Source organism: Cygnus olor, chromosome 6 (genome assembly GCF_009769625.2).
Source record: "Cygnus olor isolate bCygOlo1 chromosome 6, bCygOlo1.pri.v2, whole genome shotgun sequence".
NCBI lineage: Eukaryota > Metazoa > Chordata > Aves > Anseriformes > Anatidae > Cygnus > Cygnus olor.
The window spans coordinates 32,952,158-32,972,479 of record NC_049174.1 but is presented as its reverse complement, the minus strand read 5'-3'; the positions used below and the strand labels follow the sequence as shown (position 1 = coordinate 32,972,479).

The following is a 20,322-nucleotide window of genomic DNA, read 5'->3' as shown; positions in this document are numbered from 1 at the left end:
TTTCAGGTGGGTCCTTAGTCCATGCATAACGGTGTTCTTATAAATCTTTTAACGTCTCAAACGAGGTCAGAACAAATGATGTTTCTTTTCAGAGGTGTGAAACATCATGTACATGTATTGTGCTTAGCTATCCTTCGTTGGTGGTTGGATTCCAGATAACGTTCTCCTTATTTCTTTCATTGGCACAGATGTGAGTCGCTGGTAAATCCACAAAGATCCCCACAACAGCCTCTAAACATCCCCCAGTTCTGTGCAGCTGCATCTGTCGCACGGCCTCAGCCTGAAGCGCTCTGCCTTGCTTAGCTCTTCGTTACTACACGAGGAGATCAGTATGTCGTGTTTTCCGACAAAACCTCTGCTTAAAGAGGCTAAAGAAGAGAAACAGGGTAAAGGCTTGAGGCTTGAATTATGGCTTGGTTAGTCAAAAGTCAAAAAATGTTGTGCTGTTCCTCTGCCTGTCCTCCAAATCTTGATAATGCATAAAACTGTTGCCTTGATTCCTAGTCAGCAAAACCGCCTCAAGTTGAGATTCGGCATATCTTTTCCTGTCGAGACCCTCATTGTATTATTTGCTACAAAAGGTACTCTGATTCAGTGTGGATATCTGGGCGTGCTAACTCAGTTAATGCAGATTCACAGATATATGGGATATGCTGCGTTATTCTGCTTTGTTGACAGCGTGGAAACACAGCATCTTCGCAGTGAATGCTGGACAGAACACCAACTGGGAGATCTTGTCACACACCTATAGGGTTCTGGGGTTTTATCACTTTTTAAAGCTGATCTTTTACTTATGGTTCATGAGTTTTACTAGACTGAATAATAATCTTTGCAGTGCACAAAAGCATTTGTCTGGGGATTCAAAACTGTTCTAGAAACAGAGGTACTTTGTTTGCGGGATTAATGAAGAACACTGTATCCTCCTTGTTTTCAAATGACATATCAGTGCTCCTGAATGCTTCCCATTTATGAGCAGGGGGGAGCAAATTATAGAGTCATAATAAGAAAATTCCAGGGTGCCAACTGTGCTTGCAAAGTGTATTTAAATTATATAGACACCTGTCCACTACCAACTTGCAATATTTCACAGAGGTTTCTGAACAGCCTGCTGATGGAAATGACTTTTATTCAATACCAACCTGGTATGAGTTTGAAACACTGATCCAGAGGTGAAAGGCTAAAGTCCCAATTACCAGAAATCAGCCCAATATGGGGATTGGATAAACCTGGTGCTAAGTCTTAGTTGCTCTTTCCAGTTACACATGAGAAACATTTAGAAATTAATGACTTACTAAAAGTTCAGCTAAATCATTAAGGATTTTTAACATCCACTGTTGGCTGCTACTGAAGGACACTTTTAGGGTGAAACCTGGCCTAACATTTTAATAAACAGTTCTCTGTTATGTCACTGGCTGTTTGCCCTAACATGTGAGACTAAGATCTTCGCCTTTGTCTTCAAATTGCACAATTAAATGAAAGCACCAAATCAACTGAAAGGAAGAGAAAAAAGTAGAACAATCTGAAAAGTCTTGCCTGGCCATTCTCCTTGCTTCTCTGCTTGGGAATCTGTAGGCTTACATTTAATTATATGAGCCTTTACTAAAACTAATAACTTCCTTCCCTTAAGCTCCAGGTCTGTCATGGGGTTATTGATTGGGAATACATCATGATGTTCGTAGGAAACCATTTCTGTCACTTGTATTTACCAATCTTTAATCAAGTGAATTGCTTTTCTTCTCGATTACCACAAAAATCTCTGTCCCAAGAAAAAGCTTTAAACAGACATTGATGAGAATTTAGCGATGAGATTATGGTTTTTGACACAGCCCTGGGAGGGAAACGGCTCACGAGATGACCACGCACAGCCCCAGACAGCATGACGATGCAGAGGCAGGTACCACCGCTCCTAGCCACTATTCCTTGCTCTTGGCAGGGAGGTCATTTTACTGATGGCTTCTGTCTCGCTCGTAAAGCACGCACACAGTCTCGCTTTCCCCCACTGGCTATTGTCAGTTGTGGAAGCAAGTTTTTCTTTCCTCATTTTACTTATTCCTCTCTACCTGAGCTCCAGGTTTGGATCCTGTGTGTTACAGGGGGATGCTGAGCTCGGCTCCGTAGATACCCACTCTGGTGGCCTAGGAGGCTGGATCCCCTGAGCTGCCACTGCACTCATCTTAGATGGGGTGGCTCACCCAGGGATGAGGTGGGGCAGAGCTGAAACTCTAACTCAGAGGTTCCTCACCTGGGAAGAGAGGGAGGATGCGACAGTTTCATGCGGCTTTAGGGCACACCCTTGGGGCGAGAAGTCCTGTGGTACCAACCTAAACCACCCTTTTGAGCCAGGATCTGACTCAAAATATGGGTCAGCGATTAGCACTTCCTCGAAATGAGCCAAGTATGCTTTCTTTCCTCACTGCCTATGTCCTAGGCTGTTCCCCTCCAAGAAAACAATAAAAAAAAACTCATGCTGAGGAAAGTACTTAAAAAAGTTATATTTGGGCTCAAAATAAACTTTAAAATTCAAAGTGCTTCCTTTCAAATGTATGAGTGTATTAACTCTTTCCCCATCCCCACTAAAAGTACTATTTTTTTTCTTTTTTTTTTTCTGTTGTTATTTTCCCCAGCCAGAATAGAGGCAAAGCAATAACTTTGAATGACTTCAGTTATTCCAATGCTGCAAGTCCATAAACTATAATCTTAAAAAAAAAATTTATCTGAACCTGCCTGCATGGCATTGCTTTCAAGAAACAACTCAAGGAAGACAATCCTGTTTGAGTAATTAACACGAATTCTACAAGTAAAAAATAAACCTAACAAACTGTTGCTACCACAAGCAAAAATATAATTCAGATTTTAATGAATTATGAACTTCTGAAACATCAGTGGAGTGCTTTTTTTCTTTTGTGTCACTTTTTGACTTTTACTTTGCATTCTAAACAGGTAGGCACTTGAGAGAGAGAAATACTATAGGGTTTTAATAGTATGCTTCCTCTCTTTCTAATATTTTCTGGATATTACTGTATCCATAACCCGAATGTGTTGGATTATTATCTGTGATGGCAGACTATATGTTCTTTTCCATTTCGCTTGGTAGAACTGAGTGCAGATGAGTTAAAGATCGGTAGGATGACATAAAACATAGGAGAGTTATGAACCTTTTAAGTAGGAAATTTGTGAATGTTTTTAATTTACATTTTTATTAAGTTTCTGACAGATGGAAAAATCTGAAGCCAGTGTGTGACAGCCAGTCTTCACAGTGAGAAACTGAAGTAAGCACTGCAGGCAGCTGACTGCGTGGGGGAAGCATGAAGTGGCTCTTTTTTTCATTTTCTCCCCAAAGGAAAACCTTCCACTCCAATAGTTTCTAGTGTGGAGCAACCATGGCAATGTATAGGCTCTGAGAAGAAAGGGAGAACTCTTTTTTTTTTTTTTTTTTTTGTCCATCAGGATCTTCAGACAACTCATTCCGGGCAGCATCCTCACTGTCAGTACATTTCATTGTACTTTATCCCGCCTTATTTTTTTATATGACAAGCGTTGCTCTGATTCTCTGGGAATCACTGTATTGGATTTCACTTTAGGTAATTTCTTCAGATACTCAGCATCATTTCCCTGGCTTTATTTCTTTTCAGCCTATTGTCAATAACCTAATCAATTCCTCCCTGTCTCTGCTGTTAGTACATGTCCCTCAAACCCGTGTAGATATGGTCGTTCCTTCCTATCTTAGAGTCCTCTTGACATTGTTTGAAACTACTATGAACAGACTTGTTAATCGTTTTCCCACCAAATCAATATCTTAATCGTCTTTACAGCTATTGTCTGAATTCCATCAAGTTTATCTATATCCTTTTGGCCCAGAACTGAAGTCAGTGTTTGAGATGAGATCTCTCCAGAGTTGCAGAGAAAAAAGTTGCAGGGCTGTTCAGTATGCCGGTGCTGTTCAGTGCTGTGTCACTGTCTGAGGATATATGGATGAGGACATAACATCTTCCATTTTTAATGTTTTCACAATAGTTTTCTTGGCTATAAGCTGAAGATGGAGCTTAATCAATGTGTATCTGTTCCTTTTAATTTTACAGCCTTGATGTCCCACAGTCCTACATGCTCTGTTGTGTAACAAGAATAAAGTGAATTTGAATTGGCTGGGCAAATCTCTCTGTGCCTTTTCTTAATTTGTGTCCATTGATTTATGGAGCGTACATCCCCCTACAAAACTGGAAGAGGTAGAGCTGAGTTGTACCCTGTTATCTTTCTGTTGTGAGCATGAAGGAAAGAAGAGACGTCCCCAAAGTGTGTTTGGGAACAACGGAGATGAATTTCTTTGGTCTGATCCCTGGATGAAGGTATGTCGCCTGAAATTAATGTAGACTTGGTCTAACATCTGCAGGCTGAACAGCTGGGGAGCCAGCTGAAGGATTTTAGTGCCCACACTTAGATGAGCAAAGGACTAGAGCTAGTGGGTTTACTGTTAGTGCAGGCACCTCCAAATTCAGCTCAGGTACTGCCTGGCTTTTGGTTCGTGTCTGTATCACTGAGCAGAGGTGACTGCAAGGGGCTGCTGCTGGAGTTATGGCTGGCCTAACTGTACGCATTTACAGGACTCAGTGGAGGAGCACAGCAAAATAAGGAATGTATAGAGAATTCTTCAGATAAAAATGTGTATGGCGGCCTGTGTGGGAAGCAGCTGGAGCTGCACAGCATAATAAGGCTGCAAGTTCCTGCTTCAATCCCGTGCTACAGTCCTTTCTTTCAAGCCATAGGCTTGGTTTTGGTTTTCCTGGCACTGAAAGAGATTGTCACCGTCTTTCCTCTCTTGTTCCTCCCCGGGGCTGCCTTTCCTCATGGTGGTGTGAAGGAGCTATTTTCAGGTCCTGCAGATAGCCAAGTTGAACCTCTTCTTAGTTACTCTGTTCCTAGATGACGCAGGGATCACACACGTTTCATTGTACCTTATCCTCCCTTATTTTTCATAGGACAAAAAGGGATTATGAGTTTGATTCAACTTCTTTTCTGGGCTGTTACTGAGTGAGTATCTTCATTATGAAGATATTACCTTTAATGTAAGGTTAGGCCCTGGCCCTCCGGGAGTGTCTGTACAGCAAGGTGAGATGTGAGACAGCACATTGCAACCCACGTTCATTAGACACAAATTCTGCAGTCTAGATGTTGAAATATTCCTTCTGCTGCAAATACCTTTCGTTATCTAAGGAGGACACGCACAGCCGGGTGCTGAAGATGTTACTAATAGCCGCAGAAATATTTCTACAATACTTGTTTAATATTGAGAGTTTTACATGGAGTCAAATGAACATTTCAAAGTGTTACCCAGTGCTCTGTGGAGTGAAGCCAGTGGTCTGGGCATTATCACTAAGATAATTTTAATAATTCCTCATTTTAATGGGTTGGAGTGGCTCAGTAAGGAAATGGTCTTTGATTCCCTTCACCTCCGTGGCTGGGAAGGACCAAATCAAGTAGCATTTATTTGGGACACTTAATTTCATAAAACTGCATTCGTTCGCCAGAAATGGACTATTAGAAAATGTTTTGTAGCAAAATATTTTATTCAGGGTGTGGAAAATGAGTGAATGAGAGGTAATTATGAAAAAGGCTCCTAGCTATGTTGGCTCACTGGTGTCTGTCGGGCTGGCGCTCAGGTCGCTAGCCATCCCGCGACCACTGCTGCCATCGTCCCTCTCAGCGGTGCAGGTGGAAGGGGTGGAACGTGCACAAAGGACTGCGATTTTTAGTGGTCCCTCTGGAATACAATTAGGGCAGATGGGTAGGCAGAAGAGATGCCGGCTGAAATGCATCTGTTCCAGGGAAGAAGCCGTATTTAAGCATGTTTCACAAGCTCCTAGGTCTAGTTTCAAACATTGAGCTTTTAATCCAGCAGTTTGCTTCCAGCTGAGGTCTTATGGGTAGGTTTGCAACTCTTGGGCTTTCTTGAGTAGTGTCCTGATTTACATTAATGAAAGAAAAACACAAAGGAAACGAAAAAATCTGAGCAAACTCTAGGAATCTTGACTGTATGTTTTAAATTCTTCCTTCCACTTTGTCAGAAAAGTTCAGGTTTTGGATTTAATTGCATGCAGTGTTCTGAACCTTGCAACATATATGAACACGTGTGAATTTGGTATGTTAAATTCACTGGCCTCCTCAACCAGATGCTACTTCCTCTGTTGAAGATGTCCTATGAAGAAGCCTATGCCTGATGGATTTGTCTTCTATATTAAAAATGTAGTGAAAAGAAAAGATTCTTTTTGATTTCTTTGCTGGCACGCAAAGAGTCAAAAATGACTGTGACTTCTTCATGAGTTTCCCATACCTGGCCATTATATATGATATGCCAGGTTTGGGATATTTGCTCTATTAGTTTGAAACTTGTTCTTGAACTTCTTAAACAAATGTTATTTAAATGCTGAGTTTCAATGTGATTTCCCCACTTTATCCCCTGATGTACCCACATTATAATGCTGCATGCTAAGACCTTCCCATTCGTTTACAGCATGTAAATTTTGATAAAATCAAAATATTTAGCCATGAGAAACAACAAGCCCTAAGAATGATTTAGTAAGTTAGGGAAGTTGTTTCCAGCATTTCATACTTACCAGCCTGAAACCACAGAATGCCAGAGGCATCTTTATTGGCATATAAAAGGGACATTTGTTTTTGAACCTCACAATCTCCACATAGCCCTTTAGGTGGGTGCATAACAACAGTTCCCCAAGTTTGGCAGTGCTTCACAAAGGAGACAAATCTGCGCTGAAGCCTACAGAGGTGCCTGTCGCTGTAGCTGTCTGCAGAGCGTGCCTTCTGCAGATTAACAGCCTGTATTGCAAAACATTGCTGGAGGAGTTTCAATGGCTGAGGGAATCCATTTTTACCATATAATAAGCTATATTATGTAATTTATAGTAGTATATGGTAATAAATAATGTATGATAATGAGTGGTTAGAAATGCACCCAAGGAATGGAAGCTCTGAGCCTAGTGTTGCCTTCAGCCTGAATAGCTTCTTGGATCTTACTTGGGTATCCCGTTCTTGGTTATAGGTCTTAGGGCATGCAGAAGGATTTGATTTCAGTGCAGGAACCAGGGATATATAACCATCATTGTCATAGCCTATTTCTTATTGATGATAACGCTGTAATAAATCCTTTTTTCCATCCTTACCAGTTGCTGTCCTGACAACAGATTCATGCTTTCTGTCTGCTTATCTTTCATCATTTTTGTCTCGGTAATTTTATTGCATGATATGAATGCTTCATATGTTCCATAAAAGCAAACAGGTAATCAGCAAAATCAGCAAAAGGTAATCCTTTGACCTTTCCAGCATTCTTTGGGGTAATTTACTGGCGATTCTTCTCCTCCCTGCAGCATGGCCTGTGGAGCTCTGTGATAAAAATGGACAGCCAATGCAAACACAAAACGCTGAAAAGGTTAAGGCTTTGATTATGTTAGTCTATAAATGTTCATAGTCTTTTTTTGCTGCCAGAAAGAAAATGAGAGCTGAAAATGGCAGTGGATGAATCATGCTTATTACAGAATACGGAAATGATATCGGTTCAACCCATTCTTGTTAATGCTGAAAGAACGTAATCTTATGCCCTCTCATTTTATGTCACTGCAACCCACCTTATCCTCTTAAATGAATGCATGCATCCATTTAATTAACCTGGTGAGATTCGGAGATATAAATCTTTTAAATGCTTCTCATGCAATTCATCTTGACAGCTGTCAGAGTAATAACATCTTTAATGCCATATTCTTTATTTTCTGATTTATTGAAATTCCTGGTGTTATTTTGAGCACACTGATAGGTCTGCTAGATTTAAGCCCCTAATCTTAACTTGTTTAAATCCTAGAGGCAATGCTATAGAAAGCTTTACTGCCTGTTTAGTTTGCCAAATAAATGGAAGATTATCTTGCGTGGAGAAAGCATAAATGTATATTGAAAACTGTGGTTCAGACAGATTCAAATGTGGAATTTAGCAGCTGAGATGCTTTGTTTTAAACGCTGTATTTCTAGGACACCGTGCTCTGAGTCTGTTCAGTGTTGGCAAGTGATCACCATTAAAAATTTGCTTTGGACAATCCTATGTACTCTGCTGATTCCCTTTCAAGAGCTGGGATCAGAGCAAGAGGGATCCACGTAATTTGGCTCTCAAATAAGTCAACCTTTAGTTTCTTTGTAGACTGCCATGCATCAGTGTCCTGCGAAGAAGACTAGCAAGGAGCCTTTTTCTATCTGGATATTTTCTGACTGGCTCTATGTATTTTGTTTTAACACAGCTTTCTGAAGCCGGTCAGAATACCTGGGTCTGCAGGCAGAATGGTACAGCAGTGTTTGCTGCTTTGCAATTCCCATAGTATTCCACCTATCTAAGCATTTTAGGGTCTTGCATTGGAATTTTTCTAATTTAATTAACTCATTAATGCTGGCACATGGCATATTCTCCTTCCCTCTCTGCAAAAATGCAGCTTGCATATCTAAATAGCAGCCTAATCCAGTGGGTGTGCATGTACAATGCATACATTAGTACTAACAAACTGCTGACCAACCTCAGCAAATACCTGAGTGTATTGAGCATTAGGCAGGCCATGCTCATGGTGTTGCTCTGAAATGCACTGCGGGCAAAATAAAAACCATTTAGCTAGGTTTCAGGTTGCATAAATGCAGATGTCGCTGTAGCTTTCTAGTTCCCAAGTGTTGAAGTTAGAAACATCAGCTCATAAGAGAATTTGGGAATTATTTTTTTCCACTTCACCACTTAAAGTCATGACCAGGCTGAATACTATGACGGGGAGAGATAGGGGTGTGGTAATGAAACTGGTTTCATGGCTCACTTTTAGTCACTAGGCAGAATTTTCTCATCTCTCGCAAAGGTGAAGTTCTCTGCTGTTAACTGCTCTGGTGATTTTAACACTCTGCCATTTAAAAAAGAACAGGAAACACTCAAAAACTTAGTACAGACCTAGCGTTTTAGGCCTAGGAGGAATAAATGTAGTGATTTTGTAGGACTGAACAATTTTTGATCCATCGAATGTACATCAAGTTCATAATCCTGGAGCCTTTTGTTATTCCAGTTCTGAGAAGGCCTGGACAAGCTCTGCTGTACTTACTTCTGCTCCTTTTCCTACAAAGACCACAACAAAAGCAGGCATTCAGACACCGGTGTTAGCACCAGAGTTGGCAAAAGAACCCAGCTGTATAGTGAAAGACTCAATTCAATTCAATTAGGTTCTCAGGAAACGGAATCACTCCAGAGGCTGGTAATGAGCTATAAAATCTTTCACCTTTAGGTCACCTGTTCATTCTAACTAACATTTGCATTGATGAAAATTTGTACTTTCTCATAGCCGCCTCCTGACCTATGCTAGTGATATTATTTTCATTTTCCTTTCCTTGCTAAAGGATAATACTGGTTCTGGTTATTACCTTTCAGTTTTCTGGTATGGCTGTTGAACAAGTACAACTGGCCAAGCAGAAAAAAGGGCTTAAAGGCGATCACTGTGTAACTTTGGCCTCGTTCCATTACCTGAGAGTTTGATGTCCACATCACAGAAGTTGTCCTCTCATTAATGCTCAGACAGACAAACAAATTGCAGAGGGAGAATGTGTTAGTGCCCGCCAGGTATTGTGCTTTCTGGCAGTGGTAAGCTACGGTAAGCAGAGGGTGGGGAGGCTGAATTACATCTACGCTGAATTTAAACAAAAGGATGCTAGTTTCCAGAGCTGTCATTTGTGTCACTTGTCATAACTGCTAAATTCATACTAATTTGTGAGACGGAAAAATAAATACAGTCCATTTCCAGTTACCAAAAAGATTTACTACGTGTTAGTTCCTAGCTGGTATGTGTTGGCATAGCTCTGTTGAAATGTAACTGCACAGTTTCAAAGTGTCTGAAAATATCTTGGCTGCTTATCTAAGGGATGTAATATTACCCGTTTTCATCAGCTAAAGCAATAGGCATCAATCATGCTTTGTTACTACTGGAAATGAAGAAGGTATTATAATCCAAGGAATTTCTTGCATAGATTATCGAGAGTGCTTTTCTATGTTAATCACACCATTTCTCCAGGGCATAGGTTTAGAGCCATCTCCCGAAGTAATGAACGTGCTTGTATTGAGTACTAAAATTGCTGCACTTTAAGATACGTAATCAAGCTGATGCCTCTGGCTTGCTGGCTTTATGAACGGTGAGGGTACACCGTATTGACGCAAGATCCCACTTAGGGCTTCCCATGGGACATTTTTTCTGCATCCACACAAAACCTACTTCTCTGAGCTCAGTGCAAAACTGAGCAGGCAGTAGGCAAACATCTAGGAACTGTATTCTCACAGACTGATCCCCACGTACCTCTTCAGGATACGGGCGTAATCACTGAGTGCCTTTAACTTCAGTGCCTCCCCTGGTATGCTCAGCATAGATGAACTCTGTAGTCCCACAGGGAAGAGTCCTACAGTGGGCAAGCTTCCTGCAGCACAAAGGTATGCCCCCCAATACTCAGCTCCCAATGTGAGTGCAGTATCAGTGAAGACACCAGAAATCAGAAATGCGTTTGCAGTGTAGGTCCCACTTCAGCCAAGCCAAAAGGGATCGTCAGGGTCTGAATGCTGATCACTGGGGTCTCTGCTGTGAAGACATGATCTGAGAGATATCAACAAACAAACGGTCAAGGAAGGCTGAAAAATTTCTACAGCCTGTTCTCTTGATGGCACAAAAATAGTGTATTTGATGGTTGGGCAAACTGATTCTCAGCGTTTTTACATTTCAAGACTGCTTTGTCTGGATGGCCGTTCTCCTGTGCTGAGCTTCCTGGGAGATGCATTACTTCCAGTTTGAATTCATTTTAGTCTCTGGGTTGGTCTCAGAGGAAGACAGATTTACCTAGGAAGGTCATTTTTCTTTGTAACAAGAAGCATGCTGCACAAAAATGACCATTCCACATGGAAACTTGTTCTAGTTTTGTGAAGTACTTCGCTTTGATGATCGTTTTTTTTTTTTAAGACCTCCCGAGTTGGGTGCCCTGAGCCACCAGCATATGTTGATACAGGCGATGTATTATCTCGTAAGGTAATTACCTTTGATTCAGAAGTTTGGGTGGGTTCAGCCTTAGGTTGATAACTTTTCAGGAGAGATCCCTGGCAGCCTGCTAATAGTAACGTGCCCAGAGATTTGAGCTCCTGTGGTGTACACGGGGAAGGAGTCTGCAGGTCTGAGGCAGCTTCACCATTGCTCACATAGGTAGGTGAGCTGTACCTGCCAGGGCTACAAAGGGACAGTAAATCCACTCTCTGAAGTGCCCAAGGCAGCTCAGTGTATAAGCTGTTGGAATAACTAATAATCCTTTCTCCTTTTCCTTCTGAACTAGGATTTGGGGTTGTTCTGCCAAATACCTGCAGACAGGCACTTCAGGCACTGAAGTTAAATACTTGACCTTCTGCCGGGATAATTGGCTCCAACTGTAGCTGTCACCAGCTCACTCATCTGTAGTGCTGTGCTTACTGATCAACAAAGACTGCCTTGGTGGAAATCGTGCTCTCCAGGCATGACAAATGCACAGAAAAATGACACAAAGATTACATTAAGTTTTTTCTTTCGCTGATTTCTGTCATGATCGCAAGAACAGTGTAATACGTTGCCTATGTGTTTGTAAGGATTGTGGTATGTCTTCTGAGACATGATAGCTAATCAGGAAGCAATGGTAATTGTGTGATAGCATGCCATTGTTCTTCCTTATTAGCTGAATTAAGTAGTGGGTGTAGCTTTAGGATTGGTGCTATAGATGGGAAGCAGGAGCTTGCAGGTAAAACTGGAACAAAATACACATAAAGAATGATCACAGTGCTATAACAGATATTCTTACCATCATGTGTGTTATTTAGATTAATGTTATAGAAGCTGATTTTTGTCCATTTTGGAGAAAAAGGGCTGAATACTGGCCTTGTGGAAGTGCAAACCAGAAATACAAAGTGTAAGAGAGACCAGGTGCTGTTTCTTAGACCACTGATTTACCATTCGATCTCTTGCTAGCTGGACCAATTACGGATCCCCCATGGGAAATGCTTTACAAGAGCAGTCCCAGTTGTGATGTCCACGTTGTACCTGACTGATTATCACAATTTGCGTGCCTCTGGGAGCCCTCTGAATTCCAGCTGCCTTCTGGGGCTTAGCCCAGAGCATCCTGATCTCCTTGCAGGCAGCTCGTGCTCGGCCCACGTGCTGAGTCCCCTGTGCCCTTGTGGCAGAGCATTCGGGGGCAATTTGGGGGAAGAGTTGGGGTGGATTTATCTGCTTGATATCACCGCAGTGACAGATGGTCTAGTTCACAGGTGCATGAGAAGCCGAGGCTATCCACAGGCATGTAAGCACATCTGGAGGCCAAATGCAAGGCTTCTTTTGGGAACGCCAGCTGCATTACCCTGCAGCCAAGCCCAGTGGTATTCGTGCCTGTTGTAGTCACCTGTCTCTTGGTAACTGATGTTGCTGTTCACAATGAGCACAAGGGATCAGAAACATATAGATTTGTATTTTTCATCTTCTTTGTCAGTTAAATGAAATGAACTGCTCTAGGTTTAGAATTAAGTAGTGCTGTATGAATATCGCAACCTTGCTAGAATTATGATTTTAAATAGGCTTCCATATCAAGTCTTGACTAAAAAAAGTGGACAAAATCTTATGGTGAAAGTTCTTAGTCTTTAATGAGAGTTATCCCAGAGTAAGAGATAGGATGTTCCTTCTGATACAGTAAATTCAGTCACTGCAAGGTGCAGAAGAAAATTCCTCTATTTGGTTCAGCATTTATGGGCTATCTGCCCACTTCAATTTAAACTCTAATTTCTTTTACTATTTTCTGTAAATCCTGAATAACTTCTTTAGCTTTGCCAATGCTGCCAAATCACGCACAACAAATACTACCTCAATATAGAAGCTAAAACTTTCAAATACATGTTTCACTAGAACCATGTAGTAAAAGAGAGACTTGGTAGTAGCTATGTGTAAATTATGCCTTGATTTTAGTAGAAATCATCAGTGGAATAAACGAATCCTACCAAATCAGTAAGACTATTTCCCTCCATGCTTTAGGTGAAGTTCCCTGGCCATTCTGCACAGTCAGTGGGACTCTTTGATTATCACAGCCAAATATTTGACCTTAAAAATATAAGGAAAGTGCTGAGGGCATTAGTGTCTCATTAAGGATAATAGGAGTTGAAAGCTTTTAGAACTTGTCAGGATTAGTTCCAAAATTTGTACATCACAGTAGCAGCACAGATGTGCCAACAAGCAGGGCTTACTGAGGAGCGCAATTAACATGAAACGAACTGTTTCCCTCCCGCAAACCCCAGGTAGTTTGCTGGCTCTGCAAATCCATTTCCCAGCCCGGTTAAACAGAGACTATTAAAACACAGGGTGTATTGATAAAGACAGTAGTAGTAGTAGATTTTCTTTCCTTTTTTTTTTTTTTTTTTTTTTTTTTGTGATATTTCTGTCTGGAGAGTTTAGCTTTTCTGGCACAGAAAATTCATTCCTGGAACACAGCCTACTATGGACACAAAGTCATTAGCTGCTGGGTTATTACAAAGTTAATGATGAAAGACAGAAACTGTTAAGTAGAATATTGAAATGTGCATTTATTTTTTATTTTTTATTTTTTTTTGCAGTAATGCTGGAAAGAGTCTGACATTTCTAGTAGATGAAAAGGAAAAAAAATAACCTCAGCTATGGAGAGAAAAAGACAGCTGCAGAAAAGGGAATTTGGGAAAAGACTTTCTCTGGACAGCAGTCTTGTGGTAAGAATTAATATTTACCGTATTTACTAAATAAATCTTATGTCATAAAGATACAGTTGTTAAGAAGCAGTACTCATAATGATGTACATTTTGAAGATGTTTATCTATTCATCACAGTATCACAACCTTCCCTGATTTTTAAGATTCTCCAGAGCAAAAGTGGTGGAGGAATTTTAAAGCATCCTAAATAGAAACATGTCATCATATAGAAGAGCCTCCTTGAATTCACTGGATTCTAGGAAAGAATCCAGACGAGTTACCAAACTTGTAATTAAAATCTTACCTCTGTAAGCCTATGTAGGATCACTCTGTTGCTTTATACTGAGTGTATGAGAGCTGTAGGTAGCTGAGGTCATCTAATCAGAAATGCTTGTTTTACTGTTGAGGATACCAGGAAAAACTTGTTCACCATAGTGAATGTATAAACTACTCTAATATCACCTGAAAGAGAAATGTAAATGCCACATGCTGTAAAGTGATTGTTTTTGATATATATAGGATTTGAATTTATTGGGATTATATTCTAGATTTATATTTAGGTAATGTTTTCAAATGATGACTGAGATTAACAAGGAGTTTTTATAGCTGTACTACGGATACATGACCGGAAAATGCTCAAAGATGTTGAACAGTTGTGTGAGAGGATAAACATGCCAAAGTCAAGTACTCAGCGTGCTAGTGGAACTATTAATGGAACAAACACTGAAACAAGCAAAGCTAAGAGCTCTGAGGAAGCCCATGCCGTCTCTTTGACTTCCATAGACAGTGTCTTCTGCGGAAGAAGTGTGTCCTTAGCTTTTGTTAACAGAGCTGTCTCTTTTTTTGAGTGTTCATACTGCTGGGCTGATGCTTGGTAGTGCTGGGAGCTGGTAGGTTTGGCACTGGGAGCAGCAAGAGTTGCGTTCGGTTTCTGGGGGTCACCAATGAGTGATAGTTTGGCTCCTCACACAAAAGCCACACAATATAAAACTGCTTAACGAACAGTCCTTCTTCACTCATGAGTTATGAGCCAAATGATTCACGAAACAGTACTTGATTAAACGGAGGAATGACAGCAGCAAGGTAACAGGTCAATAGAGAATAATCAAGCACTCCTTTCCCAGAGTGTTCCAGCGGTCATGTGAAGCCCTCATCTCTGTTGATTTCTTGAGGTTTCTCATCTCCCGTAACACCGCTCGCATCCAGTAATGGACTGCCGGGCCCTGCCTGCCACGCTGGGCAGCAAGGCCTCACCACGGCGGAGCTAGGCCCATGGCAGGACCTGCCCTCAGCAGTCCCAACGCAGGCCATGAACTATCAATATTTATACAGAGAAAAGAAAAATGCTTATGGAAACTGGGTAGTGAACGCTAGCGGAAATGCTAGCAGTTGTGAATTTTGCACAAAGATGATGGTTAGTATGGCAAATCAGTACTATTTTCACTGGGGTGATGGACTAGATTCAGCCTTTCCTTCATGTATTAAGACAGGAATTATCTTTTCCCTGAGGTGACAGCATGGTCTGCTGTCTGGATGGGAACAAGGAACTAGGTATTTCTGGCTTCCAAACCCCTCTAGTGCTAATCTGGGCTTAATTTACAGCCAGGTTAGTGCCCCATGCTTAATTCTTACCCTTTTGCATCAGTAAGGGGGGAGTAGAGAGAGACATTTATTGTTGTCATAGGGAATATTGTGGGTGTAGCACCATGAAAAGTGCTTTGTGTAATAATTAATGCTGTCGGCATATTAAAATGCTCCTTGTGGAGGAAAAAAAATGAACCTGTGGCTCTAAGAAAAGGTGGTGTTTCCTCCCCACTCTTTGGCAAGCGGTAAGTAGGGTGGGAAACTGTGCACAGATTAAAACCAGCATTCAGGCACTGGCTTGAGGTCAATGCATTTATGCCAGTGTGTGCCAGCTGAAGATTTGTCTTCAACTAGACCATATTGGTGATAAGGTGTTGAAGGAAATGTATGAGGGAACTTGCCTGCATAGTTTGTCAGTGCAAACTTGCATTTTCAGTACTTATATATTACAGGTCAGTGTCCATTGAAAGTTTGTATTGAATAGAATATATATAACTAGATTAAAGAGTGTCATCCATAAATTTAATTAGAAACATGTGACCATTGTTCACAGTTAACTGCCAGCTATTATTTCTTAACAAACCGACAGAGACATTTTGAGATTTGAGTGCCTTCAGCAGCACGTTAGTAATTCACACTGCATGTCCTGTCCCATGAAATTCAACCAGGCAAAACAAAGCACTCCTCTCATTTTCCCCAATTTCCTGTTCTATCCTACCTTTGTCTGTAACTTCTTAATTGTTGCCTTCGTATCTTATGTCTGTCTTCATTACTCCTGTTGCCAAATTCCATCCAAGCGCCATGTTTTACTCCTGCTCCTGCCCACTCAAGTCTTTACATCTCTTTCTTCTTGTGTCTTTTCCCAAAGGTGTTGTGTTTAACCTCTCAGGCATTCAGGGCTGGACACTTTGCTTGGAAAACTTGGTTCTGATTTGCTTGTAAACTATGGCTTGCCCTTGTTTGGTGGAGTCTTCCAGCATTCTCGTATCTTTGAAAGAATTCTGATTTCTGTGTGTTTAAATGAAACACATTTCTGCTTTTGTATTCTGGACCATGAGTTACAAATAGGCGTTTTTGATAACATTCCCCACCCTGCTTGGCTATGCTGCTTTTCCCATCTGCATCAGACTGTAGTCTTCTTCTCGAATGTTTTTGCCATGATGTAATCTACAAGAATTGTTTAGAGATACTTAAAGCCAAAAAATTCCCTCTGCCTCCCTTATCTCTTAGATTCTGAGTATATAGGCTATGATGCTATTTGAAAGAAGTGGGAGAAGAGGAAAGAGATGTTTCTAGACAATAGAGATGGCCTCAACCTGCTTAGAATATGTATCTGGGCCTTCAAGATATGAATATGAATCTCATCAGAGTGTTCTGTATTCAGGTCTATCCCATCAAACAGCAAGTGTCAGGCTTCAAATGATGCGGATCAATTTCAGAAACCAGATTCTTCAAATGACATACCAGTGAGAAATTTCATAGACATTAGAACACTCTTCCTTACAACACATGCACAGTAACTGCTTTTTGATCACCTCAGATAAAGGAGAAGAGTTCACAGTTGTTTCGTGTACTAGTGTACCTCTTTCCCGCTTGTGTCTTGGGGAAATAAGCTTTAAAATGAGGGCAGATAAACCTTTTAAAAAGCAAAAAATATAAATGCACATATGTGCTCATAGAATGAGCATCATAGGACATATTCTTTCAATGATTGATTATGGGCCCAATGGATATTTTCTTTAATGCTTCGCAGGAAGTAAGTAGTTTGAAGCCACATATTTTAACAAGATCCAGAATCCTACCTTTGATCTGACTTTTCATATCATCCAACAGAAGAATCAATTCAACTACCTCAACTACCATTCAGGTCAAAGGGGAGACTTTCTGTTCGCTCCGATGGAATTAGATTCCTGTGAGCATTTAGTCATAATATCACAGCTATTACTCCTGAAATCCCAAGTATAGCTAATGGCTGTTATTGCTCTGTAGGATTCCAGTATTGGAGAACCTTTATACACAAAGATGCTCATTTACATTCGCAGACAAAGAAGTTAAGTCTGCAGAGACAATGATGTTTTGTAGCTTTATATTTCGATGAAGCAATTACACATTTTAACTTAACAATTCATACAGGTAATCCTATAAGATCAATTATAGAAAATCATATCTTTGCAATTTCTGGCTGATATTTTTAAGTGGAAACACACTGTACAAGAAGGATATACTTTTTACAGTTTCAAAATAACTTTATAATAGCTTTTTGTTTCATCTGTTGTTAAAGTGATTCTACTATGTTTTAGTTTTACAAATTGTCTTATGCAAATTGCTTACAAACAAAACACCATAAACACGGAGGACTAAAGATCTTTGATTCTGTTTGAATTCCATGTAATAGATCTCTGTCCCATAACACATTATGGCATTAGTAAATATATTTTACCCTACGTGAACCAGTTATAAGATGAACAGATAGACAACAATCAGAGAACAGGGTGGAAGCTTATGTTCTCGTGGATTGCTGTGTATAGATATTGAGGCCAAAGCCTTTACAATGATTGCTGAAGTACATCCTATTGGAATTAAAATAAATCACAAAAATTGTAATGGTGGTAAAATATGTTTATTTGCAACATATTGCTTAGCTGTCACCTACCACAGTGCTGGATTGTTTTTTATTTAGAATCAATATATAACTAGTAAAAGAGAAACAGATCTTTCTGAAGAACATTCTACCTTATCATGCAGCTAAAATCCCTAAATTCTTTAGGTTTTGTTAAAAGGAACAGCTTTACAAAGTTAACTAGTTTGAATATTTCATGATTGTAAAATTTTTCATAAATAATTTTTCCATGTTAAATCTTTCATTTCAGCATATATAGTTGAAAAACTCTAATGAATGAAACTAGGTAAAAACAAGACGGAAAGGGATATGCATTGTTTTTTCACTTTAGACTAAAGTACATAAAGAAAATAGACATGAGAACACAGAAAAGTACATTTAATGCTATTTTAAATTTTGATTTTAATAAGATCACAGCACATAGTTCCTTTGTACTGGTATAATGAAGACATTTTTTGGGTGACAATGCTTCTTTGGTAATATTTGCAATTTATTACTTGGTATGTAGGGGGGAAGCAGCTTAGACAGGGAATGCTATTAAAAAAGCTAATGAAAGGCTTGATTGTATATCACATTTTCCTTACAGAATTTCTTCAACAAAAATAAATAATTAAAAAAAAAAGGCAAAAAAATACCAACAAACAGATCCAAAGCCAAGCTTTCAATAACTTGTGTGGGAGAAGGAGAGTGTTAGAACATATCACTGCCACCAGGGCCACATTGGCTACTCTGTTCACTGGGGCACTCTTTGAAAATAATAAAAGCCCTATCCTTTGCCTGATCCAAACTGTCCAGTTGTCTCCAAGACCCTTTTGATCAGGAAAAAGTCAATGTTTCAAGCTGTGCTCTTTATTTGTGTGGGTAATTCCCAGCCTGACTACACACGTGGTTGGCCCTTACAACTGTGGTGGCATTTAGCCGGGGAGATTTGAGAACAGAATATCTTTTAGAAGCAGCCAGCATTTATCAAAGTAAAAGTTTTTGTTTTATTTAAAATGAGGGTTTTACTTCTGAAAGCAAGCTGCAGGAAAGTGCCTCTCTGGTGGCTCATGAACTGTGCCCTGCTTCTTTCATTCTGGTCACACGCTCCCGTGGGTCTCTGTAGCATTAGCTTTAATGACAGCACTTGGTTGTAATAAGGGCAGCAGTGTAATGTAATGAATCGTACATGGGGATGGGAGTACTACCTGTATCCAGCCTGCCCACGGTTGCGTTAGCATCATGTGCAAGATCCTTTAGTTGTATCGGAGACCTTTGCTGAGAAGCGTGCACATGTTATCTGTGAGTAATGCCTGGGGCTGGGAGCCACCTATTTGGGGTGTAAATCCCAAATCTGTCATCACCAACAAATTGCTAACCCAGTTTGCTAATCAATAAACTGGAGATTATAACAATTTTTTACCTTGTAAGTATTCTGGGAGTGCTCTGTTATTAGCATGTGTCTGCAGCTTGCTTCAGTTTCTTCAGATGAAATGTGCCACAGAGAGAACAACAGTATAGCAAAGCTGTGAAGAATGCTGCACCAGCAATGCATGGAGGGGACTCTTCATGTGTAGGAATTAAACCCACTGAAGAGAATAGCCCTGACCTTTTTACTAGTTGACTGTGACACTCACAATTTGTCTAGCATTACTATATAGCATAACATATTCCAGCATTTTGAAATGAAAGGTGTCGCTAAAAATATTTACTGGTCATATGCTCACTAATGTTTTAATGTTTGCACCCTAATTACATTTTTTCCACCTAAAACTGCTGCCAAATTCCATATGAATCTGCAAATACTTTGTACTCTCTAAACTTGGATTTTTTTGTATATGTGAATTAAAGTTTTATTCAGTTCTGCTTGCATACAGCATCAGAAGAAAAGCATCCACCAAGGGCAGTCAGCCACTGCAAAAGCGTGGTGCAGCACTGGAAAAGACATGTAGAATGTGAGCCTCAAGCACGCAGTTTTCACTGTGTGTTGGAGAAGCAAGCTAAAATATCCATAACATTCAGTGCATACAGCAAGAGCATATGTCAAAGAGAACAGTTTAATGTAAAGTCAAGAAGAGTGTTGTTTGGGGGTAGAAGGCAGAAGAGAACAGCAATGAAGTCCATGAAGTGGTACTAACTTAATAGATTAATGTTTGCACATTCATAGGGAAAACCTTAAAAATTAGAACTGACATAAGGACTCGGTAAACTAAATTACCAAGGCAATATTGGAAAAGTCTATTCCTTATGGCAACGTTAGTGACGCCTGCATTGTTCTGCAAATCTGCCAGTAAGGACATCACTCCACAGACTGGGCAAATGCAGCCTTAAAGGCATAAACTGAAGTGCTATTAGCTGTCTATAT

The 20,322-nt window shown here is 40.2% G+C and overlaps 1 protein-coding gene across 9 annotated transcripts in view; it reads left to right on the top strand.

Moving 5' to 3' along the window:
* The window catches only part of NCKAP5 (NCK associated protein 5), a 436,628-nt gene that overhangs the window by 75,725 nt on the left and 340,581 nt on the right, over nt 1-20,322 (top strand). For all 9 annotated transcript variants that reach the window (XM_040560984.1, XM_040560986.1, XM_040560985.1 and 6 more), the window contains one exon: nt 13,667-13,795. In XM_040560984.1, coding sequence (XP_040416918.1) covers nt 13,727-13,795 — 69 coding nt within the window. In that variant the 5' untranslated portion in view covers nt 13,667-13,726. The remainder of the gene's footprint in view (nt 1-13,666; nt 13,796-20,322) is intronic.